At 44.1% G+C, this 21,308-nt stretch overlaps 1 protein-coding gene across 1 annotated transcript in view; it reads right to left on the bottom strand.

Moving 5' to 3' along the window:
* FMOD (fibromodulin) overlaps positions 1–16,969 on the bottom strand; it is a 43,131-nt gene extending 26,162 nt beyond the window's left edge. Inside the window, exons 1-2 of the mRNA XM_075333748.1 lie at positions 16,661–16,969; positions 15,344–16,274 (exon numbers count right to left, since the gene is read on the bottom strand). Of these exons, the coding sequence (XP_075189863.1) occupies positions 15,344–16,265 (922 nt within the window). The 5' untranslated portion in view covers positions 16,266–16,274; positions 16,661–16,969. The remainder of the gene's footprint in view (positions 1–15,343; positions 16,275–16,660) is intronic.
* Between the last annotated feature and the right edge of the window lie 4,339 nt (positions 16,970–21,308).

Here is a 21,308-nt window from a genome sequence, read left to right as displayed (position 1 = left end):
GGGTAAATTTATGCATTTACCCTCCTTCAGTTTTTTTGCAGTACACAAAAAAAGCGGAAGGCACACGGATGAGAAACAGATGACATACGGACCGTCTACGGAACGGAAACGGATGCCACACGGATGCACCCGTGAAAAAAAACGGACTGTTTTTTGCAGACCGCAAAAATGGATCGGTCGTGTTAATGTTGCCTTATTCTGATCTGCCGTTTATAAACAGCAGGCAGAAATAAGTGAATAACGCCCCCCGGCGTCAGAAAATCTCCGGGGTTTCAGGGTTAGCTGAGACCCTGGAGATCATGATTCAGGACGGTTTTTCCGGTCCCCGCTCACGTGATCACAGGTATACACCGTACACCGATGATCACGTTACAGTAAATGACAGCGCCGGTAAAAAATTATTTATCTCCCATCTGGCATGAACAAACATGATAAATCTCCTCCCCGGTCCCCTCCGGTCCCCCGGTGTCGCCAAAGTGCCCCCCCTGATGCCCTCCCAGAAATCCAAGATGGCCGCGCGCACAGCAGCGCGCCGGCCGCATTCACCCTACTAGTCTGATTTCTGTTGCATGTGCCATGACACATGTGACAGAAAACCCTCGCCAGGCCCTGCCAGGTCACCCCCTATAACCCCACCGGTGTCCCACGGTGTCCCACGGTACCTGTGCAGCGTTGATCCCCCCACGGCCCTCTCCTTCACAATAGACGCTGCCGCATGCACAGAGCGGCTGTCAGCTCAGCTTCCTGTGTTCAGACACAGTGAGTGGTGGTTATGCATCTATAAGCTAAATGGGCGGCACGGTGGCTCAGTGGTTAGCAGTGCAGTCTTGCAGCGCTGAGGTCCTGGGTTCAATTCTCCCCAAGGACACCATCTGCAAGGAGTTTGTATGTTCTCCCCGTGTTTGCGTGGGTTTCCTCCCACACTCCAAAGACATACAGCGCTATGGAATTAATAACGCTATATAAATGAATAAATTATTATTATTACTGTATTGCCCTGCTCATGAGGTAAGAAACATAATTGATCAGGAGAGCTATATACTACATTTCCAAATGGAGGGATTTGCTTTTATAGTTTCCCTGCTGAACGACTACCAAACATAAGAGTCCGTTATACGCCACAAGAAAACACATCTAAATAGCGAGCTCTGTTGTTAAGTATTCATTCAGCTGGATAACTGGACTTAAAGGGGTATTCCATCTCCAAGATCCTATCCCCAATATATAGTAGGTGGAATAGCAATAATATCAGCAAATACCAATATTTGGAAATGTAGAATAGTTCTCCTGATTAGGCATGCCCTTACCTCATGAGCAGGGCATTGCAGCTTTGGTAGCAACCATTACGACATGGACTCTGCTGCTGTGGACCCGGGGAGAGTGAGTGCAGATTCAATGCACCCGCACTCCTCACATGAAGGGTCCGCACTCCTAGAAAATGGGGGATACGTTCCCTGAGTGTCTCCCCCCATATTCTAGACGGTCCAGAGTCGTCGTGGGACCCCTTTATTTTTTTTCTTACAATAAATTGGTGAAAGAGGAAATGTTTTGGGGACTGTTTTTTCAAATAAATTTCTTTTGTCGATTTTTTTTTTGTTAGTACTGACAGTTTTTGATGTTGGGTATCTAATAGACGCCATGACATCACAAACTGCTGGGCTTGATCTCAGGTGACTTTACAGCTAGTATCAACCCGATTTATTACCCCGTTTGCCACTGCACCAGGGCACGGGATGAGCTGGGGTGAAGCGCCAGGATTGGCGCATCTAGTGGATGCGCCACGTCTGGGGTGCCTGCGGCCTGCTATTTTTAGGCTGTGAAGGCCCAATAACTATGGACCTTCCCACCCTGAGAATACCAGACCACAGCTGTCTGCTTTACCTTGGCTGGTGATCCAATTTGGGGGGGACCCTACTTTTATTGTGTAATTATTAATATTTATAAAATAATTATAAAAAAAGAGCCTGGGGGGACCTCCACATTGGATCCCCAACCACGGTAAAGCTGCCAGCTGTGGTTTTCAGGCTACAGCCGTCTGCTTTACCCTAGCTGGCTATCAAAAATGGGGGGACCCAACGTCTTTTTTTTTTTAACTATTTCTTAAATAGAAAAAATTAATAGGCTTCCCTGTATTTTGATTGCCAACCAAGCTAATGGCAGTCAGATGGGGGTGGCAACACATAGCTGTCTGCTTTATCTGCGCTGAGAATCAAAAATACCGCGGAGCGCTACGTCATTTTTTTTAAAGACTTATTTTTACAGCACTGTGATGTCCAGCAATCAAAATACAGGGAAGCCCATTTTGTTTTTAGTTATTTAAATAAATAATTAAAAAAAATATATATGGGCTCCCGCTGCATTTTTTGTATTGCTAGCTAAGGGTAATCCAAGCAGCTACTGGCTGCTAACCCCCACTGCTTGGTGTTACCTTCACTGGCAATGGAAAATCCAGGGAAGCATTTTTTATTTATTTTGCCAAAAAACTACAAAAAAAGGACGTGAGCTTCGCCATATTTTTGTATGCTAGCCAGGTATAGCAGGCAGGTGCTGGAAGAGTTGGATACAGCGCCAGAATATGGCGCTTCTATGAAAGTGCCATTTTCTGAGGCTGCTGCAGACTGCAATTCGCAGCAGTGGGGCCCAGAAAGCTCAGGCCAACCTGTGCTGCGGATTCCAATCCCCAGCAGCCTAGTTGTACCTGGCTGGACACAAAAATGGGGCGAAGCCTACGTCATTTGTTTTCTAATTATTTCATGAAATTCATGAAATAATAAAAAAAGGGCTTCCCTTTATTTTTGGTTCCCAGCCGGGTACAAATAGGTAACTGGGGGTTGGGGGCAGCCGTAACTGCCTACTGTACCTGGCTAGCATACAAAAATATGGCGAAGCCCACATAATTTTTTCAGGGGGCAAAAAACTTCTGCATACAGTCCTGGATGGAGTATGCTGAGCCTTGTAGTTCTGCAGCTGCTGTCTGTCTGGAGAAGAGCAGACAGCAGCTGCAGAACTACAAGGCTCAGCATACTCCATCCAGGACTGTATGCAGAAGTTTTTTGCCCACCAAAAAAATGACGTGGGCTTCACCATATTTTTGTATGCTAGCCAGGTACAGCAGGCAGCCATGGGCTGCCTCCAACCCCCAGTTGCCTATTTGTACCCGACTGGGAACCAAAAATATAGGGAAGCCCTTTTTTTTAATTATTTCACTTATTTCATGAAATAATTAAAAAACAAATGACGTGGGCTTCGCCCCATTTTTGTGTCCAGCCGGGTACAACTAGGCAGCTGGGGATTGGAATCCGCAGCACAGGTTAGCCCGAGGTTTCTGGGCGCCTCTGCTGCGAATTGCAGTCCGCAGCCGCCCCAGAAAATGGCGCTTTCATAGAAGCGCCATCATCTGGCACTGTATCCAACTCTTCCAACAGCCCTGAAGCCGGGTGGCTTGTTGGGTAATAATGAGTTAATACTAGCTTTGTTTTACTAGCTAGTATTAAGCCAGAGATTCTTAATGTCAGGCACGTTTGACCCGGCCATTAAGAATCTCCAATAAAGGGTTAAAAAAAGACACCACACAGAGAAAAAATACTTTAATAGAAATAAATACACAGACACATTAGAGACTCCATCTTTATTACCCCCTGTCAGCCCTCCACGATCCATGGTCTTCTGTCTTTCTTGTTCAACAAATGCAGCTCTGCTCCATCACTGCTGCATGGGGGAAGACGTGGCTTCCCGTGCAGCAGCGTGCAGCCTTCACTCCCTGAGTGATCAGTGCTGCTGGCTGTCAGTGGTAACAGCGGTAACGCTGACAGACGCGTTACCATAGCAACGGTGCTCCCGGAGCCGCGGTTAGCGGTGACGTCACCGCTAACTGCGTTGCTATGGCAACGGTGATCTCCGTTAATGACCGGCTGTGTCAGCCGGTCCCTAATGGAACGGGGAGTTGACCGTGTGCTAGAGCATGTCGCCGGTACACGGCGATACACAAATGTGCACCGTGTACCGGAGAGATGCACTCGCAGGTCCTACATGACGCGTCATAGTCATGTGACCAGTCTGTAGCGAATGAGATAATAGCCACGTGACTGGTCACATGGCTATTTTGACGTCACGATAGGTCCTGCATCTCTGCTGGCAGTGCCGGTCACCGGGAGGATTCAGCGATCATCGGATGGAATAGCGGCAGGAGACAGAGTGCAGGAGGGATCGCGGGGACCGGTAAGTGTTATGGCAATGTTTATTAACTGTTTGTGTACATTTATCATGCATTTTTATGCGTTTGTGATTGCCTCCCATTATATCCTATAGGTTCGAGTTTGGTTCGTCGAACGTTCGACAAACCGAACTCGAACGAGACCTCCGTTCGGCGAACCGAACTCGAGCCGAACCACGGCCAGTTCGCTCATCTCTACTAAATACTATTCCAGTTTTCGTCACGACAAGAAAAATGCTTGGGTTCCCCTTTGACTTGCATTAGGTTCGTAATTCATGATGAATACTGGAATAGTACTTTACTATTTGTTAGAAATAAACTGAACACGAATAGTTAGTATTTGCCCATCACTAGTACTGGCTGCTCTCTTATCAGAGACCGAAGGGAAGAATTTACAGCCTTTGGACAGTGGATTACTTCACAGGGGTGTGCTTTCTCACGCTTTCATGTAGTCTCCCGATGCTTCAGGCATCTTCTACGGTTGTGGGCAGTTATTTTTCTGAGGGGCCACATGAGATACCGTGACTTATGTGTAGGGCTGAACCAATAGGCTGCAATTAATTCTGCTCAACATTAACCCCTTCAGCCCCGGGGCACTTTCCGTTTTTGCGTTTTTGTTTTTTGCTCCCCTTCTTCCGAGAGCCGTAACTTTTTTATTTTTCTGTCAATCTTGCCATATGAGGGCTTGTTTTTTGCGGGACAAGTTGTACTTTTAAATGAAACCATAAGTTTTACCATATGGTGTACTGGAAAGCAGCAAAAAAATTCCAAGTGTGGAAAAATTGCAAAAAAAGTGTGATGGCACAATAGTTTTTGGGATGTTTTATTCACGGTGTTCACTATATGGTAAAACTGATGTGTGAGTATGATGCCTGAGGTCGGTGCGAGTTTGTAGACACCAAACATGTATAGATTTACTTGTATCTAAGGGGTTAAAAAAAATTCACAAGTTTGTCCAATAAAAGTGGCGCACGTTTTGCGCCATTTTCCGAAACACGTAGCGTTCTTTTTTTTTGGGATCTGTGGCTCAGTGATGGCTTATTTTTTGCGTCTCGATCTGATGTTTCTAATGGTAGCATTTTTGCGCAGATGCTACGTTTTGATCGCCTGTTATTGCATTTTACGTAAAACTTGCGGCGACCAAAAAACGTAATTTTGGCGGTTGGAATTTTTTTGCCACTACGCTGTTTACCACTCAGATTAATTTATTTTATATTTTGATAGATCGGGCATTTCTGAACGCGGCGATACCAAATATGTGTATATTTATTTATTTTTTAACCCTTTAATTTTCAATGGGGGGAAAGGGGGGTGATTTGAACTTTTAGGTTTTTTGTTTTTTTTTTAATTTTTTAAAACTTTTTTTTTACTTTTTTTATTTTATTTTACTAGTCCCTCTAGGGGGCTATAGCGATCAGCAATCCGATTGCTGATCGCTATCTGCTGATCACAGCTATCCCGCTGTAAACAGCAGAAATAGTCACTTTCTTTCTTCCTCTGCTCCGTGCCGAGGAAGAATGAAAGTTAAACTTCATAGCATCAGGCGTCATCACATGACCCTGTGCTACGATGGCAACCACCGAACGTCACGTGATCACTCACGTGACGTCCGAAGGCGGCGGCGGTAAGTAAAAAACATGGCCGCGCGCATATAGATCTCGCTGCCAGACTTTGGCAGTGAGATCTAAGGGGTTAATGTTCTGGGTGGAATGCGATTCCACTCGGAACATTTAGGCACACATGTCAGCTGTTGAAAACAGCTGATATGTGCCGATCCACGCCGCCTGCCCGCGGCAGGGGGCGGGGCTTACCGGGACACGATCCATGACGGAAAGATCCGTCCATGGTCGTGAAGGGGTTAATATTAACATAATAAATATAATTGTCAATTTATTTTAATATTACTTGTATCACTTAATATTGAGCAGAATTTAGTATACTCACATTTCCCTATATACAGCATGAGCTCTAAAATAGCTCCCCTATATACAGTATGAGCCCCCAAACAGCCCCCTACACACAGTATGAGCCCATATATAGCCCCTATATACAGTAGGAGCCCCTTCACATAACCTCTCTATATAGACATTGAGCCTCCACATAGCCTCCCTATATACAGTATGAGCCCTCCACAAACCCCTACATACAGTATGAGCCCCCCACACAGCCCTCTACATACAGTATGAGCCCACACAGCCTCCTACATACAGAATGATCTCTCACACAGTCCCCCACATACATTATGAGTCACACACAACCTCCTACATACAGTATGAGTCCACACATAGGCCCATCTATATACAGGACTCAGACTAAGAGCGAGGAGCTCGAAACGCGTACCATCTGTATGAGGGGTCCAAGAGGACTTTTATATTTGTTGGGGATGTGATGTTCATCACCCTATGTTTTTAATGGATTCTGAATAAAGATACAACTTTTATATTTTACCTGGACGTAGATGCTGGATATTTTTGCTTTTTGTGGAATTTCCTGGCGTGGCCGGCCTCTATCCTTGCACCTGTCTCTCATTGGAGTCTCCATAGACCTGGGTGAGCTGATTTTTCTTTTTTCTCCTCCCTATATACAGTATGAGCCCTCCACAAACCCCTACATACAGTATGAGCCCCCCACACAGCCCTTTACATACAGTATGAACCCACACAGTCCCCCACATACATTATGAGTCACACACAACCTCCTACATACAGTATGAGTCCACACATAGGCCCATCTATATACAGCATGAGCCCTCACATAGCTCCTCACATACAGCATGAGCCCTCACACAACCCCCCATATACAGGATTAGCTCCTACATACAGTTTGAGTCCACATATAGGCCCATCTATATACAGTATGAGTCCCGACATAGCTCCCCTATATACAGTATGATCCCCCACACAGCCCCCTACATATAGTATGAGCCCCCATAGCCAATATATACAGTATGAGACACACACACCCCTACATACAGTGTGGGCCCCCACATAGTATTTCTATATACAGTATGAGCCCCGATATAGCTCCCTTATATACAGTATGATACACCACACAGCCCCCTACATAGAGTATGAGACCCCATAGCAAATATTTACAGTATGAGACACACACACCACTACATACAGTGTGAGCCCCCACATAGCCTTTCTATATACAGTATGAGCCCCCACATAGCCACCTATATACAGTATGTGCCCCACATAACTCCTCTATATACAATCTGAGTCCCCATATAGCCTTTCAATTTACAATGTGAGCCCTCACATAGTCCTTCTATATATAGTGTGAGCCTCCACAAAACCTCAAATATATAGTATGAGCCCCCTCAGTCTCCTAAACACAGTATGAGCCTGCACATGGCCACTAGCACATAGCTTCCTAAATATAACATGAGCCCCCACAAAGCCTTCAAAATACAGCATGAGCCCTAACATATCTTCTAAAATACATTATGAGCCCCACATAGCCTCCTAAATACATTATGAGCCCCACATAGCCTCATGTATACAGTATGAGCCACTACATATCCCTCTTATAAACAGTATGAGCCCCCACAGTCTACTAAATACATAATGAGCCCCACATAGCCTCCTATATACAAGTATGAACCTCCACAAAGCCTTCTATATATTATGATCCCTCACATGGGCTCATAATGCATTTAGGAGGCTAACATTGCCTAATATTGTACATACAGTATGAGCCTACAATATACAATACGAGCCCCACACAGGCTCCTCTCTGTATCATGAGCACTGCATAGCCTCCTAAATATAGCATGAGCACTCACATACTGTATATACTTTTCTGAGCCCGACGTAGCCTCCTTTATACATTTTAAGCCCCACATAGCGATCTATTTATATTTCTGAGGCTACACATAGCCTTCTATATAAATTTCTGAGCCCCCACATAGCCTCTATATATGAATTTCTGACCCCCACATAGCCCCCTGTACACATTATGAGCTCCCATCACAGCCTTCTACATACATGCAAACATACACATGAAAAACCACAACAAAAACACCACTTACACACCTCATTCCACATAGGCAAGCTGCTTAGTGCATATGTATTGATTTAGGTCCACATGTTGCTTCCATGTGTGTTCCTAGTGCTAACCACTGAACAAACAGAACCCTATTACAAACACCCTTTTGGTGCATGTGTATGCTGTCCACACTTTTAGCTCTGCTTCTACAAGGTTCCTGACTGCTAACTAAACTCTGTTGTTCTTGGGTGCCGTCTGAACATTTAGCTCTGCAACTCTAAGGTTACTTAATGCAGACATAGATCAGCTCTTCCTCACTGGTGTCTGTACACTGAGCTCTGCTGCTCCAAGGTGTTTTACTGCCAATTTAGACAACTGCAGGCTGCAACCCCCAGTGGTCTGCTTTAATGTGGCTGGTTATCAAAAATAGAGGGAATCCCATGCCATTTTTTAAATTACTTAGATAAATAATTCAAAAAAAAACACCAAAACGCCTCAAGGTCCCACTCATTTTTCATACAGTAACCCGCCAAGGTAAAGCAGACAATTGGAGGCTGATATTATCAGGGTGGGAAGTTGTATGGTTATTGGCCTCTCCCATCCTGAAAATAGCAGCCCAGAGCTGCCAGAATTGGTGCATCACATTAGATGCACCATTTCTGGTGATTTACTCTGCTCTTTCCAGTTGCCCTGGTGAACTGTCAATAGTGGAACTATATGGGGTTGATGATAGTGTGATCAATGCTGCCACCAAGCTCTAGGTTAGTAATGGGGAGGCGTCTATGAGACACATCCATTAATAACCATGTAAGTCAAAAGGAATAAACACACAGAAAAATCATTTATTTGAAATAAAAAACACACACACCCTCTTTCACCCCTTTATTAACCTCCAAAACAACCTTGCAGGTCCAACGTAATCCACACAACATCCTACCAACGATCCCGTCTATGCTACAGCTAGAAGTCTGCAGTGATAGAAAACGTGACCGATCACTACAGCCTCCAGGACATATTGAGGGCAGCGGGGGAGCCCTGCTATGAGAAGCGGTAATGGCACTCAATTCACCAGAGGTCAAAGTCAGGCTCTCATGGTACTAAGTGTGACCATGAGTGAACTCACTGCTGGATTGCTGGACTTCCGGATTGCAGGACATAGCCTCACAGCAGTCCGGCAATCTGGCAGCGGTTTCAATTGAGTTCACACTCAGGGGTTCCCTGCTGCCCTCAGTGAACTCAGTTGAATCCACTGCCAGATTACCAGACTGTTGTGCCACCTTGTCCCGCAAACTGATGGTCCGGAATTCCGTCAATGAGTTCAATTGAGTTCACTAAGGACAGCGGGGAGCCCAGAGTGTGAACTCCGGTGACCTGACTGCCGGATTGCTGGACTACCGTGCCGCTGTGTCCTAAAATCCGGCAGCGAGTTCACTGGTGGTCTCAGTTTGTACCATTGGAGCCCATGGGAGCTCGGCTGTGACCTCTGGTGAACTCAATGACATCACCACTTTTCACAGCAGGGGGTCCTCCACTGCCCTCAGTGTGCCACAGAGGCTGCAGTGAGCTGTCATTTTTTCTATCAGTGCAGACTCCAGATGTGGCAAAGACAAGATCATTATGGGATGTTGTGTCAAACTGCGGAGCTGATTTTGGAGTTAATAAAGAGGTGAAAGCGTGTGTGTATGTTTTTCTTTATTTCAAATAAAGGATTTTTCTCTGTTTGTTTATTTCTTTTGACTTACAGGGTTAGTAATGGGTGTGTCTCATAGACACCTTACCATTACTAACCTAAGGGTTGATGGCAGCTGTGATTTTTGACTAACCGATCCCAGCTGTCATCAACCCCATATATTACCCCAATTGCCACAGCTCCAGGGCAATCGGGATGAGACAGGAAAAACGCCAAAATTTCTGAGTGGCTGTTGGCTGCTATTTTCAGCCTGGGAGTGGCCAATAATCATGGCGCTTCCCACACTGATAATACTAATCCCAAGCTGCCAGCTTTACCTTGGATGGTTATCAAAAATGGGGGGAACCTAGAGCCTTTTTTTCTTTTTTCTTTATTTAAATAATTAAAAAAAACAAACAAACTAAATGGGATCCCCAATTTTTGATAATCAGCCATTATAAAGCAGTCCGCTGGGGGTTGCAGCTTGTAGCTGCTACAAAACCTGCGCAGAAGAGGACAGGTAAAAATCTGTGTTTGGGTCCAAGACCTGAACACTCAATGTTCGGAATGAAACCCAAACTTTACAGTTTGGGTTTGCTCATCCCTAATCCTTGTCCCTTTCAGCATTTCCAGCTGTTCTGGTCCCTGCTGTCTTGTGTGTTTTCCAGTTAATTTAACTTGTTCAACCTACAATATTGCAAATTTACCTCAGCAGGTGACCCCATAATAGGCCATTGATTCCAAAGCTGCAGTGGGAACAACAATAGACTTATGTGCACTAGTTATGTAACTTGCTAAGTGTCAACAGAAGGTCGTCCAGGCTATGTGTCTCCTCTCATCCAGTATGGACTCACTTCAATTTCCTTTTGTTTAACGATCAGCTCCTCAACATCTGCCATGCCCTCTCTCTCTTCTAGAGCATTGTTATTGCAGATCACCTTCACATTTCTTTACTCCAGCTCATTGTGACAGAGATCCAATGTAATCAGAGGGTTTTGTAATTTTATACACCACTCATTTTGTTATTTGTACCTTACACTTTGTTTCTAATCGGTCAAAAGGCATCTAACATTTTTTCTTCGCTTTTTGGAGAAGCCTCAGCATAGACCACCTAGAAATGAGGTGATCCGATGATGCAGTCCCTACCAGCGATATTGTCTGACTTCAATAGAGTGAGGAACCAGCTTAAGTTAATTCTGCTGCTGAATTAATACAATGACTAAAACTAGGAACTCCGCTATAAAGTTCTGAACTGTGGTCTGTTATTGTTGGACTATGGACTGTGTACAAGCTGACATTTGTTAGCTATTGATGTTGTTTGACTTTCATCATCATCTTTATTTTGGTGTTTTTCCATTCAATTTCTATATGTGTAGGTTAGGAAGATATTATAGAGTGTGAATTAAATATGAATGAATGAATTAAAATATGAAAATAAATGTGTTTAATTGTTTGAAATACAAAAAAATGCTACATTTCCTGGCAAATATGCTGCTCAGGTTTTAATACTCGATGAGCATTGCGTTCATCAGCATTGTGCCCAAACATATTTGTCATTGTATGTGTGGCTATGGTTCTACACTATGATCTAACATGCACTAGCAGATCATCTCTCAAACTGTCAAAATGGACACTAGCTCAGGGCCGCCCTGAGGAAGCTGACTCTGTGCGATGCGAAACGCGCGTTGGAGGGGTTTTTGTCTCATGTGGACACGGGGGTGAGGCGTACTAACTATGGGTAAGCTGCTGATCAATTTATGATAACAAATAGCAAGTACCGGAACCTATCTCTTTTAATGGCTTCACTCTACCGGCTAGACAACTTGCATTATTTAACATTACTTGACCTCCCTAGTATTCTGTTTATATAACTCCTAGCTCCTGTCTCTCACACGCTTGTGGGTGTTCCCTTTCAAGTAGCACTTCTTACCACTTTTTCTATGAAAGTTTATATAGTGGGGTTTTACTGTGTGTTTAAATTAAATAAAAAACTTTATAATTGGACTTTATAGCTCCTGTTTTCCTGGTTCTAATATCAGCAAATGAATACAGGGTGTCAGCTAAATAGCCAGGTAATCACTCTGATCCGGAGGCACATGGAGGAAACTCAGCATGCCCCAGCTTCTAATTCGACAGCTGAGCTGTCTATCACCATACTAACAGCTCAACATTCCCCAGCCTCCAACTGGATGGCTAAACTGTCCATCATCATACTGACATGCTCAGCACGCCCCAGCCTCTGATTGGATGGCTGAACTGTCCTTTACCATATTGACAGCTCAGCATGCCCCAGCCTTTGATTGGATGGCTGAACTTTCCATCACCAGACTGACAGCTTAGCATGCTCCTGCCTGAAATTGAATGGCTGATCTGTCCATCACCATACTGATAGCTCAGTATGCCACTGCCCAAGATTAGGCAGCAGAACTGTGACTCAATGTGTCTATTAATCTTGACACAAGCACATTTGTATATGACACTCACTAAGTGAATGCTCTAACTTCTGTAGCGCCCCTCACTACATCAGGGTGCTACAGGGAACTGCATCCTGTCCCCCAGGGTGCAGGGCCTACCCCACATGGTTCCAGGTTCCCATCAACAGTGTCACTAACACCCGCACTACAAATCCCAACCACACCTCACACCAGACCTGTACAGACACATCAGTGGGTTGGTCAGGTTGGAGCAGGGCCGCCCACCTAGGAGTCAGGCAGACTGGTGGGAGGGTAGACAATGAGTTGAGAGTTAGCCCTCAAAGAGTGAGGAGCAAGGGAGTTGCAGCTCCCAGGGAGGCGACAGGTTGGGTCGCAGACGGTGGTCCGGGACCACAGGAGTCGGGGACCAGTAGTAGTGACGTTGGAAAGGGGTGCAACGGACATCGTCGTGTAGGACTGTCGGCACCAGAAAGCCCAAAAGAACTTACCGGTACCAAGCACGGTGGGGTACAGGACCCTAGATCAGGGAAGAGCTTCAAGCGCCTTGATAATTAACCTGTGGCGCATAGTCTCTTTATGAACTTTCCCCAAGAGCTCAGAGATTGAAGGCATCAGCACAACACGGGGGATAGGGTTCTCCAAACTACACAACCCACTAAAATCCAAAGTGCCAGCCATCAAGAGCACAGCTGCCATACACACGGGTAGCGGGGTCCCGAAAGCTTCAAGCTGAGGGGCCACATCGGTCAATCAATTTGTGCACGGAGGCAGGGCTCCGGACTTACCAAGTGACACTGCTGGGAGCGGGACCTGGATGGGCTCTCCCCGTAGAGACAGTGGTGCCCAGAGACTTTGGTTTACCATTTATGTGATTCTCTGCTTATTCCACCTAATCCAGCACCACAACTACCGCAGTGAGTAATATGACCCCTGCACCCTGCTTTTCAAGGTCAAGCCACCCGTTTACCAAATCCCCACTGTCCGGGGACTTCCCTACCTGCGGAGGGACTGACACCAGGCTGCCCCCACACCATCTGCCCCGGTACTCCCTTCGGCAGTGGCGGTACTCCCCTTTACCGCAACCCATAGGTGGCGTCACGAACATTCATCCCCTGTAAATACTCCCTTTACATTTGAGTGGCTGCAAGGCCCCGGGTCCAGAGACCCCTGAGCCACAGCAACCCTCGATCCGAGCAGTTCAACTGCTGCAGGGGCGGCACACTTCCATATATACTTGAATCAGTAAACTAACAAGTGGACATATTAAATATAGCCAAATAGTTTTAAACCATAGCAGCGCATATATGTTTGGGCGCAAGGCTTTAGCTCAGTGAAAGAGTATTATAACCTGGCTTTGTGAACTTAGTAGAAGATCTGGTAAATCATTTTACAATTTTTTGCTATGTCTGTTGCCCTTGGCATCTCACTGATAACCAGAGGACAATAAATCATTAGAAAAAAATTCTGTTCATTGTTAATATAATTGTGTAGGAGACAGCCTTAACCCACATGCACGTTATTAGCATTGACCAAACTAGATGGTATCGACATGTTTGGCTGACAGGCCAATGGGTATGGGGGTCCCTGACAGATGATTGTCGGAGGAGATAAGAATCCGGCTTGTATGATTTCAGACTGACAATCCTTTTCTTCTCTCTGAGATAATATGCCACCCAAGATGTCTGGCAGTGGCTCTCTCATAGAGAACACAAACGCTTGTCAGATGAAGTTCTCCTGTGGATGAAGGAGTTGGGTAAGATAGGGTTGCCAGCTGAACAATCATTAGTCTGACAGCTATCTAATGTGTATATCTGAATATTGTACATCACGTTATTGGTGCCCAGATTAAAAAAGTGACAGATTAATCTCATTAGCAATGTTTTCAGAGTAAAGTAATCTGACAGACTGCAATGTCAGCATCATAGTTCACTTCCTCTTGGACCACCTTTGGATATACTGAAAATAGTTTACATGGGAGTAATCCTTTAAAAAACAAGCAAGTCTGACCAATCTGAATTTTAATAATTTTTAGGAGAGTCAGGAGAGACAGGCTTCAGCTACCAGTTGAATTGTTCAGTACTAGCTTAAGTTGAATTCATCTGAAATATATTTCACAGAACCAGAAATATCAAGCAGGATGTAATCTTCATTAAATTGATTTCAATGGCTTGCTTTCAATCCAGCCATGGGATGTCTAATACTCAATATGACTCAACACATGCACATCCATCGATGAGCTACTCCAGAACTGGCAGGATGTAAGCATGTGGCAATCTACCTACCGTAACACCACAGTTCTATTGTTTAGTGTAAAGTACTGCACTACACCTCCTATTCATTGCTTACATCCAGCTTATATCAACTGATCATTGGGGCATGATGGGTATCAAACCAACACCAATCTCATATGGATATTTTAGAGGTAAGTCATCAACTAGGAAGTACCAGAATTTCCCATTAAATGGATTAATACGTACTGATTTTGTGTTGTTTAATGGTTTGATGCTGGAGATGAAATTATATTGACCATATGAATACTGAGGCAGCCTGCAAAAATGTTTAAAATTGAGACAAACTCATGACTGACATTAAACCTTACATTTCATTTGCTTAGCTAAAAGAAATTCTGAACATGTCAAGTAGTATGGGATTATACTGTATGTTTCTTATTTAGAAAATGCCAGCAAGAAAGATTGTAGGGCGTCAATCTCCTCCACATCATTCATCCCAACCCCAGCAGTATGTTAAACCTATATATTCACATATACTGTAATAGATTTCAAAGAAAACAACCGGATCAGGTACTTTGTATGTAGGCAAAATAATTTTGATTATGTTTGGAAGAAGCCCAGAACCAGAACTTGTGTATAGCGCAAGCTTTAAATCTAGACTGTCATGGTCTATAAAGCCTTTCCCATTAGCCAATTCTCTTAATTTTGTATGTACCCAATCATTCCCAAACACGTGAAGCAATATCCAACCTTTAAGTTTTGTTAAAGTAATTATGAGTATCTATATCTCTCTCTCTCTTACCTGCGATCTGGTTCCCTTGCAAGTACAGATGCTGTAAGTTGGTGTTAACCGGTGGTATACGATGAAGTTGATTATAAGACAGGTCTAGTTCCACGAGGCTACTAGTATTGAATGTGGTTCCGGGCAACCCATCACTGGTAAGACGATTATGTGCGATCCTAACATATTGTAGGTTTGGATAAGCTTTGAAATAATCATTTGGCACAGAGTTCATTTGATTGTATTCTAAATACATCTGCACCAGAGATTCTGGAAGGGAATCTGGTAGTTTACGGAGCTGATTGTTGCTAAGGTCTAAGTGCACCAAAGACTTCAGACCTTTCAATGAATTTCCCACTTCTTGAATCTGGTTTTCATGAAGATAAAGAGCAGTTAGATTTTCCAACCCTTCCAAGGCATTAGCGGGAACTCGGTTTATCTGATTTGAGGACAGGTGTAGTTCGCGGAGTGAGCGAGGCAGGCCATTAGGAATTCTGGTCAAATTATTGTTTTGCATATAAAGTCTTTCCAACCCTCGAAGTTTAGAGAAAATCTTTCTGCCAACTTTATCACTTACAATCTGGTTTCCATGCAGAGCCAACCACACTAGTCCAGTGGCATTGTCAAAAGCACCATCTGGAATAGCAGTAATCTGATTGTTCTGAAAATAGGCATATTTAATACGAGATGGAACATAGGGCAAATATTTCAGATCGCGTCCATCACAATACAAAGCAGTGGGAAAACTTAGGGGGCACTCACACTCCTGAGGACAGTCGCTGACAGATGGCCTTGGGGGATCTGGATCATAATCATAAGAAGGACCGTAGCTGTACTGCTGACTGTGCAAATATGAAATCCACCAATGGGAATCATATTCGTAATATTGGGACCATGAGACCTCACAGAGGGAGACCAAGAGAATGATGGCAAGGAACTTCATTATGGTAACCTTAGGGAGAAAAAGTAAAAATCTTCACTTGACGTAAAAAAAAAAATCATTTTTACAAAATATAACAAGACTTGACATATTCTGAAAGTAAATATAGTTTGAGTTATGAGATGTGGGCTCAAAGTACATATGAATATTATAAAAGAAGATATAGTATTACACTTTGGGCAGATAAAAGCAACTATTTCCTACAATATACAATTTAGTGTGATGTGCAGTATATATAAAACAATGAGCACTTTGTATGGTCTATTACAATTAGGAAGTAAATTGTGATTTTATGAAATGAAGAAAAAACACATTTCAATCCTGAGTTCTTGAACAATGAATGGTATACAGTCTAAAACAATATACAATAAAAATGAAATATAGGACAATGTATTTACCTTATAGGTTCTCTCTGTAACTTCAGTCCAGAATCCTTGAAGGTTGTGTAGGACGTTGTCTTCAGGTCTTCAGGTATAACATCTGAACACTGCTATACTGTATGTTATTAATAGAGTACAGTAGTGCATGTGAGTCCAACAAAATGTGTCACAAAAAAATCTCTTCTTCTCTCTACCTCCTTCACTTCACTTCACACTATTTTCATTTAGCTTTTTTCTTTTCCTCTGTCACTCTCTTTCCTTTCTGATGAGCTCCTTCCCTATGAGGTGTTTATGGAAGTTGAGACCTGGGATGAAAATGGAAATTTTCCTCCGTCTCCTGCCAATTACAACCTTCACATGTAGCTTCTGTGTGACTCCTCCTTGTCTTCTGCCCTTAAGTGTAAAGCCAGAGTTATTCTCATGCAATAAGGCCCTATTAAAATGTCTCCATGCTATAATGAGATTATTCCTCTCATTTGGTAACAAGGACTAAATTGTAAATGCCACAATTTACTTACTGATTAGTTTTTTATTATAAGTCACAGTATTTTTACACAACGTGACATATAGTAGTGGGAAGTTTAGGATGGTGTGGAAAAAACTGCCCAGAAGTAATACTTAAAAAATAAACTATTAAACCTTCTATTTTTTATCACTTAACATAGTAGAAAGTAAATGAACAAAATTTTAATCCCATCAATATTCGGTGTGACCACTCTTTGGGACCCGGCTACAACCATCTACTCTTTGGAGAAATCTGACAGAAGTGGTTTTCATATAAATATTGCCATCAGATACCAATCCTTCAAGATGGAAACAAGACCAAGTGACTCAACTGTGAATTAAAACATAGGAAATGAGCAGCAGAAAAATGGCAGTGAGTGCTGTGGACTGATGAGTAGAGATGAGCGAACCGTTCGGTGCTCAGGTCCTCTTAAAGGGAATGTCACCCTTTTGTGGTTTTTTAGTTATTAATAGAGTTGAGCGCGGTTCGTGGTTCGTGGTTCTCCAGTTCGCGGCTCGAGTGATTTTGGGGCCTGTTCTAGATCGAACTAGAACTCGAGCTTTTTGCAAAAGCTCGATAGTTCTAGAAACGTTCGAGAACGGTTCTAGCAGCAAAAAAACAGCAAAATCCTAGCTTGGTTTCTGCTGTAATAGTGTAAGTCACTCTGTGAATCACACTATTATGACATTTCAGTTTATAGTGTGCGGGAACAGCGCCTTCAGATCACTGCTGTTTGTATAATGGCGATCGCCATTTTTTTTTTTTTTTTTTTCTTGTCTTCCTTCCCTAAGCGCGCGCGTGTAGTGGGGCGGGCCAGCATGTCAGCCAATCCCAGACACACACACAGCTAAGTGGACTTTGAGCCAGAGAAGCAACGGCATGTGTGATAGGATCTGCATGTCACATGTCCCTGCATTATAAAACCGGACATTTTCTTCCAGGACGCCATTATCTGCCTTCTGCGTCTTTGATGTTAGACATCACTGTCGCAGCTCCGTCCTCCTGAGTCCTATAGCCGATACAGCTGTATGCGCTGCATACACAGCGTTAGACAGCATAGGGAGAGCACTTTATAGCAGTCCTTTTAAGGGCTCAAACCGGCAGGGTCAGAGTTAAGGTGACAGGTCCTGAAAACAGCGCCAGCGTCTGTGCAGCCAAGGTCAGGGTCAGGGATTTCCTCCCTGCATTTCACCATTAGGAGGGAATAGAAAGGCAGGCTTCCATTCCTCTACCCAGAGCACCACAATCCTGCCACTGTACCCTCTTGTCCTCTGCACACTCCAACTAATTATAACTAAGCCATTATACTAGCAAACACTCAGTGTACCTAGTGGCATCCTATACGTGGCTATTGGACTTTGCTATAGTCCCACTAGTGCCAAGACATTTGCAGAGCGCATCTGCCTGCGTTGCACACTCCAACTCATTATAACTAAGCCATTATACTAGCAAACACTCAGTGTACCTAGTGGCATCCTATACGTGGCTATTGGACTTTGCTATAGTCCCACTAGTGCCAAGACATTTGCAGAGCGCATCTGCCTGCGTTGCACACTCCAACTCATTATAACTAAGCCATTATACTAGCAAACACTCAGTGTACCTAGTGGCATCCTATACGTGGCTATTGGACTTTGCTATAGTCCCACTAGTGCCAAGACATTTGCAGAGCGCATCTGCCTGCGTTGCACACTCCAACTCATTATAACTAAGCCATTATACTAGCAAACACTCAGTGTACCTAGTGGCATCCTATACGTGGCTATTGGACTTTGCTATAGTCCCACTAGTGCCAAGACATTTGCAGAGCGCATCTGCCTGCGTTGCACACTCCAACTCATTATAACTAAGCCATTATACTAGCAAACACTCAGTGTACCTAGTGGCATCCTATACGTGGCTATTGGACTTTGCTATAGTCCCACTAGTGCCAAGACATTTGCAGAGCGCATCTGCCTGCGTTGCACACTCCAACTCATTATAACTAAGCCATTATACTAGCAAACACTCAGTGTACCTAGTGGCATCCTATACGTGGCTATTGGACTTTGCTATAGTCCCACTAGTGCCAAGACATTTGCAGAGCGCATCTGCCTGCGTTGCACACTCCAACTAATTATAACTAAGCCATTATACTAGCAAACACTCAGTGTACCTAGTGGCATCCTATACGTGGCTATTGGACTTTGCTATAGTCCCACTAGTGCCAAGACATTTGCAGAGCGCATCTGCCTGCGTTGCACACTCCAACTCATTATAACTAAGCCATTATACTAGCAAACACTCAGTGTACCTAGTGGCATCCTATACGTGGCTATTGGACTTTGCTATAGTCCCACTAGTGCCAAGACATTTGCAGAGCGCATCTGCCTGCGTTGCACACTCCAACTAATTATAACTAAGCCATTATACTAGCAAACACTCAGTGTACCTAGTGGCATCCTATACGTGGCTATTGGACTTTGCTATAGTCCCACTAGTGCCAAGACATTTGCAGAGCGCATCTACCTGCGTTGCACACTCCAACTAATTATAACTAAGCCATTATACTAGCAAACACTCAGTGTACCTAGTGGCATCCTATACGTGGCTATTGGACTTTGCTATAGTCCCACTAGTGCCAAGACATTTGCAGAGCGCATCTGCCTGCGTTGCACACTCCAACTCATTATAACTAAGCCATTATACTAGCAAACACTCAGTGTACCTAGTGGCATCCTATACGTGGCTATTGGACTTTGCTATAGTCCCACTAGTGCCAAGACATTTGCAGAGCGCATCTGCCTGCGTTGCACACTCCAACTCATTATAACTAAGCCATTATACTAGCAAACACTCAGTGTACCTAGTGGCATCCTATACGTGGCTATTGGACTTTGCTATAGTCCCACTAGTGCCAAGACATTTGCAGAGCGCATCTGCCTGCGTTGCACACTCCAACTAATTATAACTAAGCCATTATACTAGCAAACACTCAGTGTACCTAGTGGCATCCTATACGTGGCTATTGGACTTTGCTATAGTCCCACTAGTGCCAAGACATTTGCAGAGCGCATCTGCCTGCGTTGCACACTCCAACTCATTATAACTAAGCCATTATACTAGCAAACACTCAGTGTACCTAGTGGCATCCTATACGTGGCTATTGGACTTTGCTATAGTCCCACTAGTGCCAAGACATTTGCAGAGCGCATCTGCCTGCGTTGCACACTCCAACTCATTATAACTAAGCCATTATACTAGCAAACACTCAGTGTACCTAGTGGCATTCTATACGTGGCTATTGGACTTTGCTATAGTCCCACTAGTGCCAAGACATTTGCAGAGCGCATCTGCCTGCGTTGCACACTCCAACTCATTATAACTAAGCCATTATACTAGCAAACACTCAGTGTACCTAGTGGCATCCTATACGTGGCTATTGGACTTTGCTATAGTCCCACTAGTGCCAAGACATTTGCAGAGCGCATCTGCCTGCGTTGCACACTCCAACTCATTATAACTAAACCATTATACTAGCAAACACTCAGTGTACCTAGTGGCATCCTATACGTGGCTATTGGACTTTGCTATAGTCCCACTAGTGCCAAGACATTTGCAGAGCGCATCTGCCTGCGTTGCACACTCCAACTCATTATAACTAAGCCATTATACTAGCAAACACTCAGTGTACCTAGTGGCATCCTATACGTGGCTATTGGACTTTGCTATAGTCCCACTAGTGCCAAGACATTTGCAGAGCGCATCTGCCTGCGTTGCACACTCCAACTCATTATAACTAAGCCATTATACTAGCAAACACTCAGTGTACCTAGTGGCATCCTATACGTGGCTATTGGACTTTGCTATAGTCCCACTAGTGCCAAGACATTTGCAGAGCGCATCTGCCTGCGTTGCACACTCCAACTCATTATAACTAAGCCATTATACTAGCAAACACTCAGTGTACCTAGTGGCATCCTATACGTGGCTATTGGACTTTGCTATAGTCCCACTAGTGCCAAGACATTTGCAGAGCGCATCTGCCTGCGTTGCACACTCCAACTCATTATAACTAAGCCATTATACTAGCAAACACTCAGTGTACCTAGTGGCATCCTATACGTGGCTATTGGACTTTGCTATAGTCCCACTAGTGCCAAGACATTTGCAGAGCGCATC

Source organism: Anomaloglossus baeobatrachus, chromosome 2, assembly GCF_048569485.1.
Source record: "Anomaloglossus baeobatrachus isolate aAnoBae1 chromosome 2, aAnoBae1.hap1, whole genome shotgun sequence".
NCBI lineage: Eukaryota > Metazoa > Chordata > Amphibia > Anura > Aromobatidae > Anomaloglossus > Anomaloglossus baeobatrachus.
Note: the sequence above shows the minus strand (reverse complement) of the source record. Positions and strands in the feature narration are given on the sequence as shown.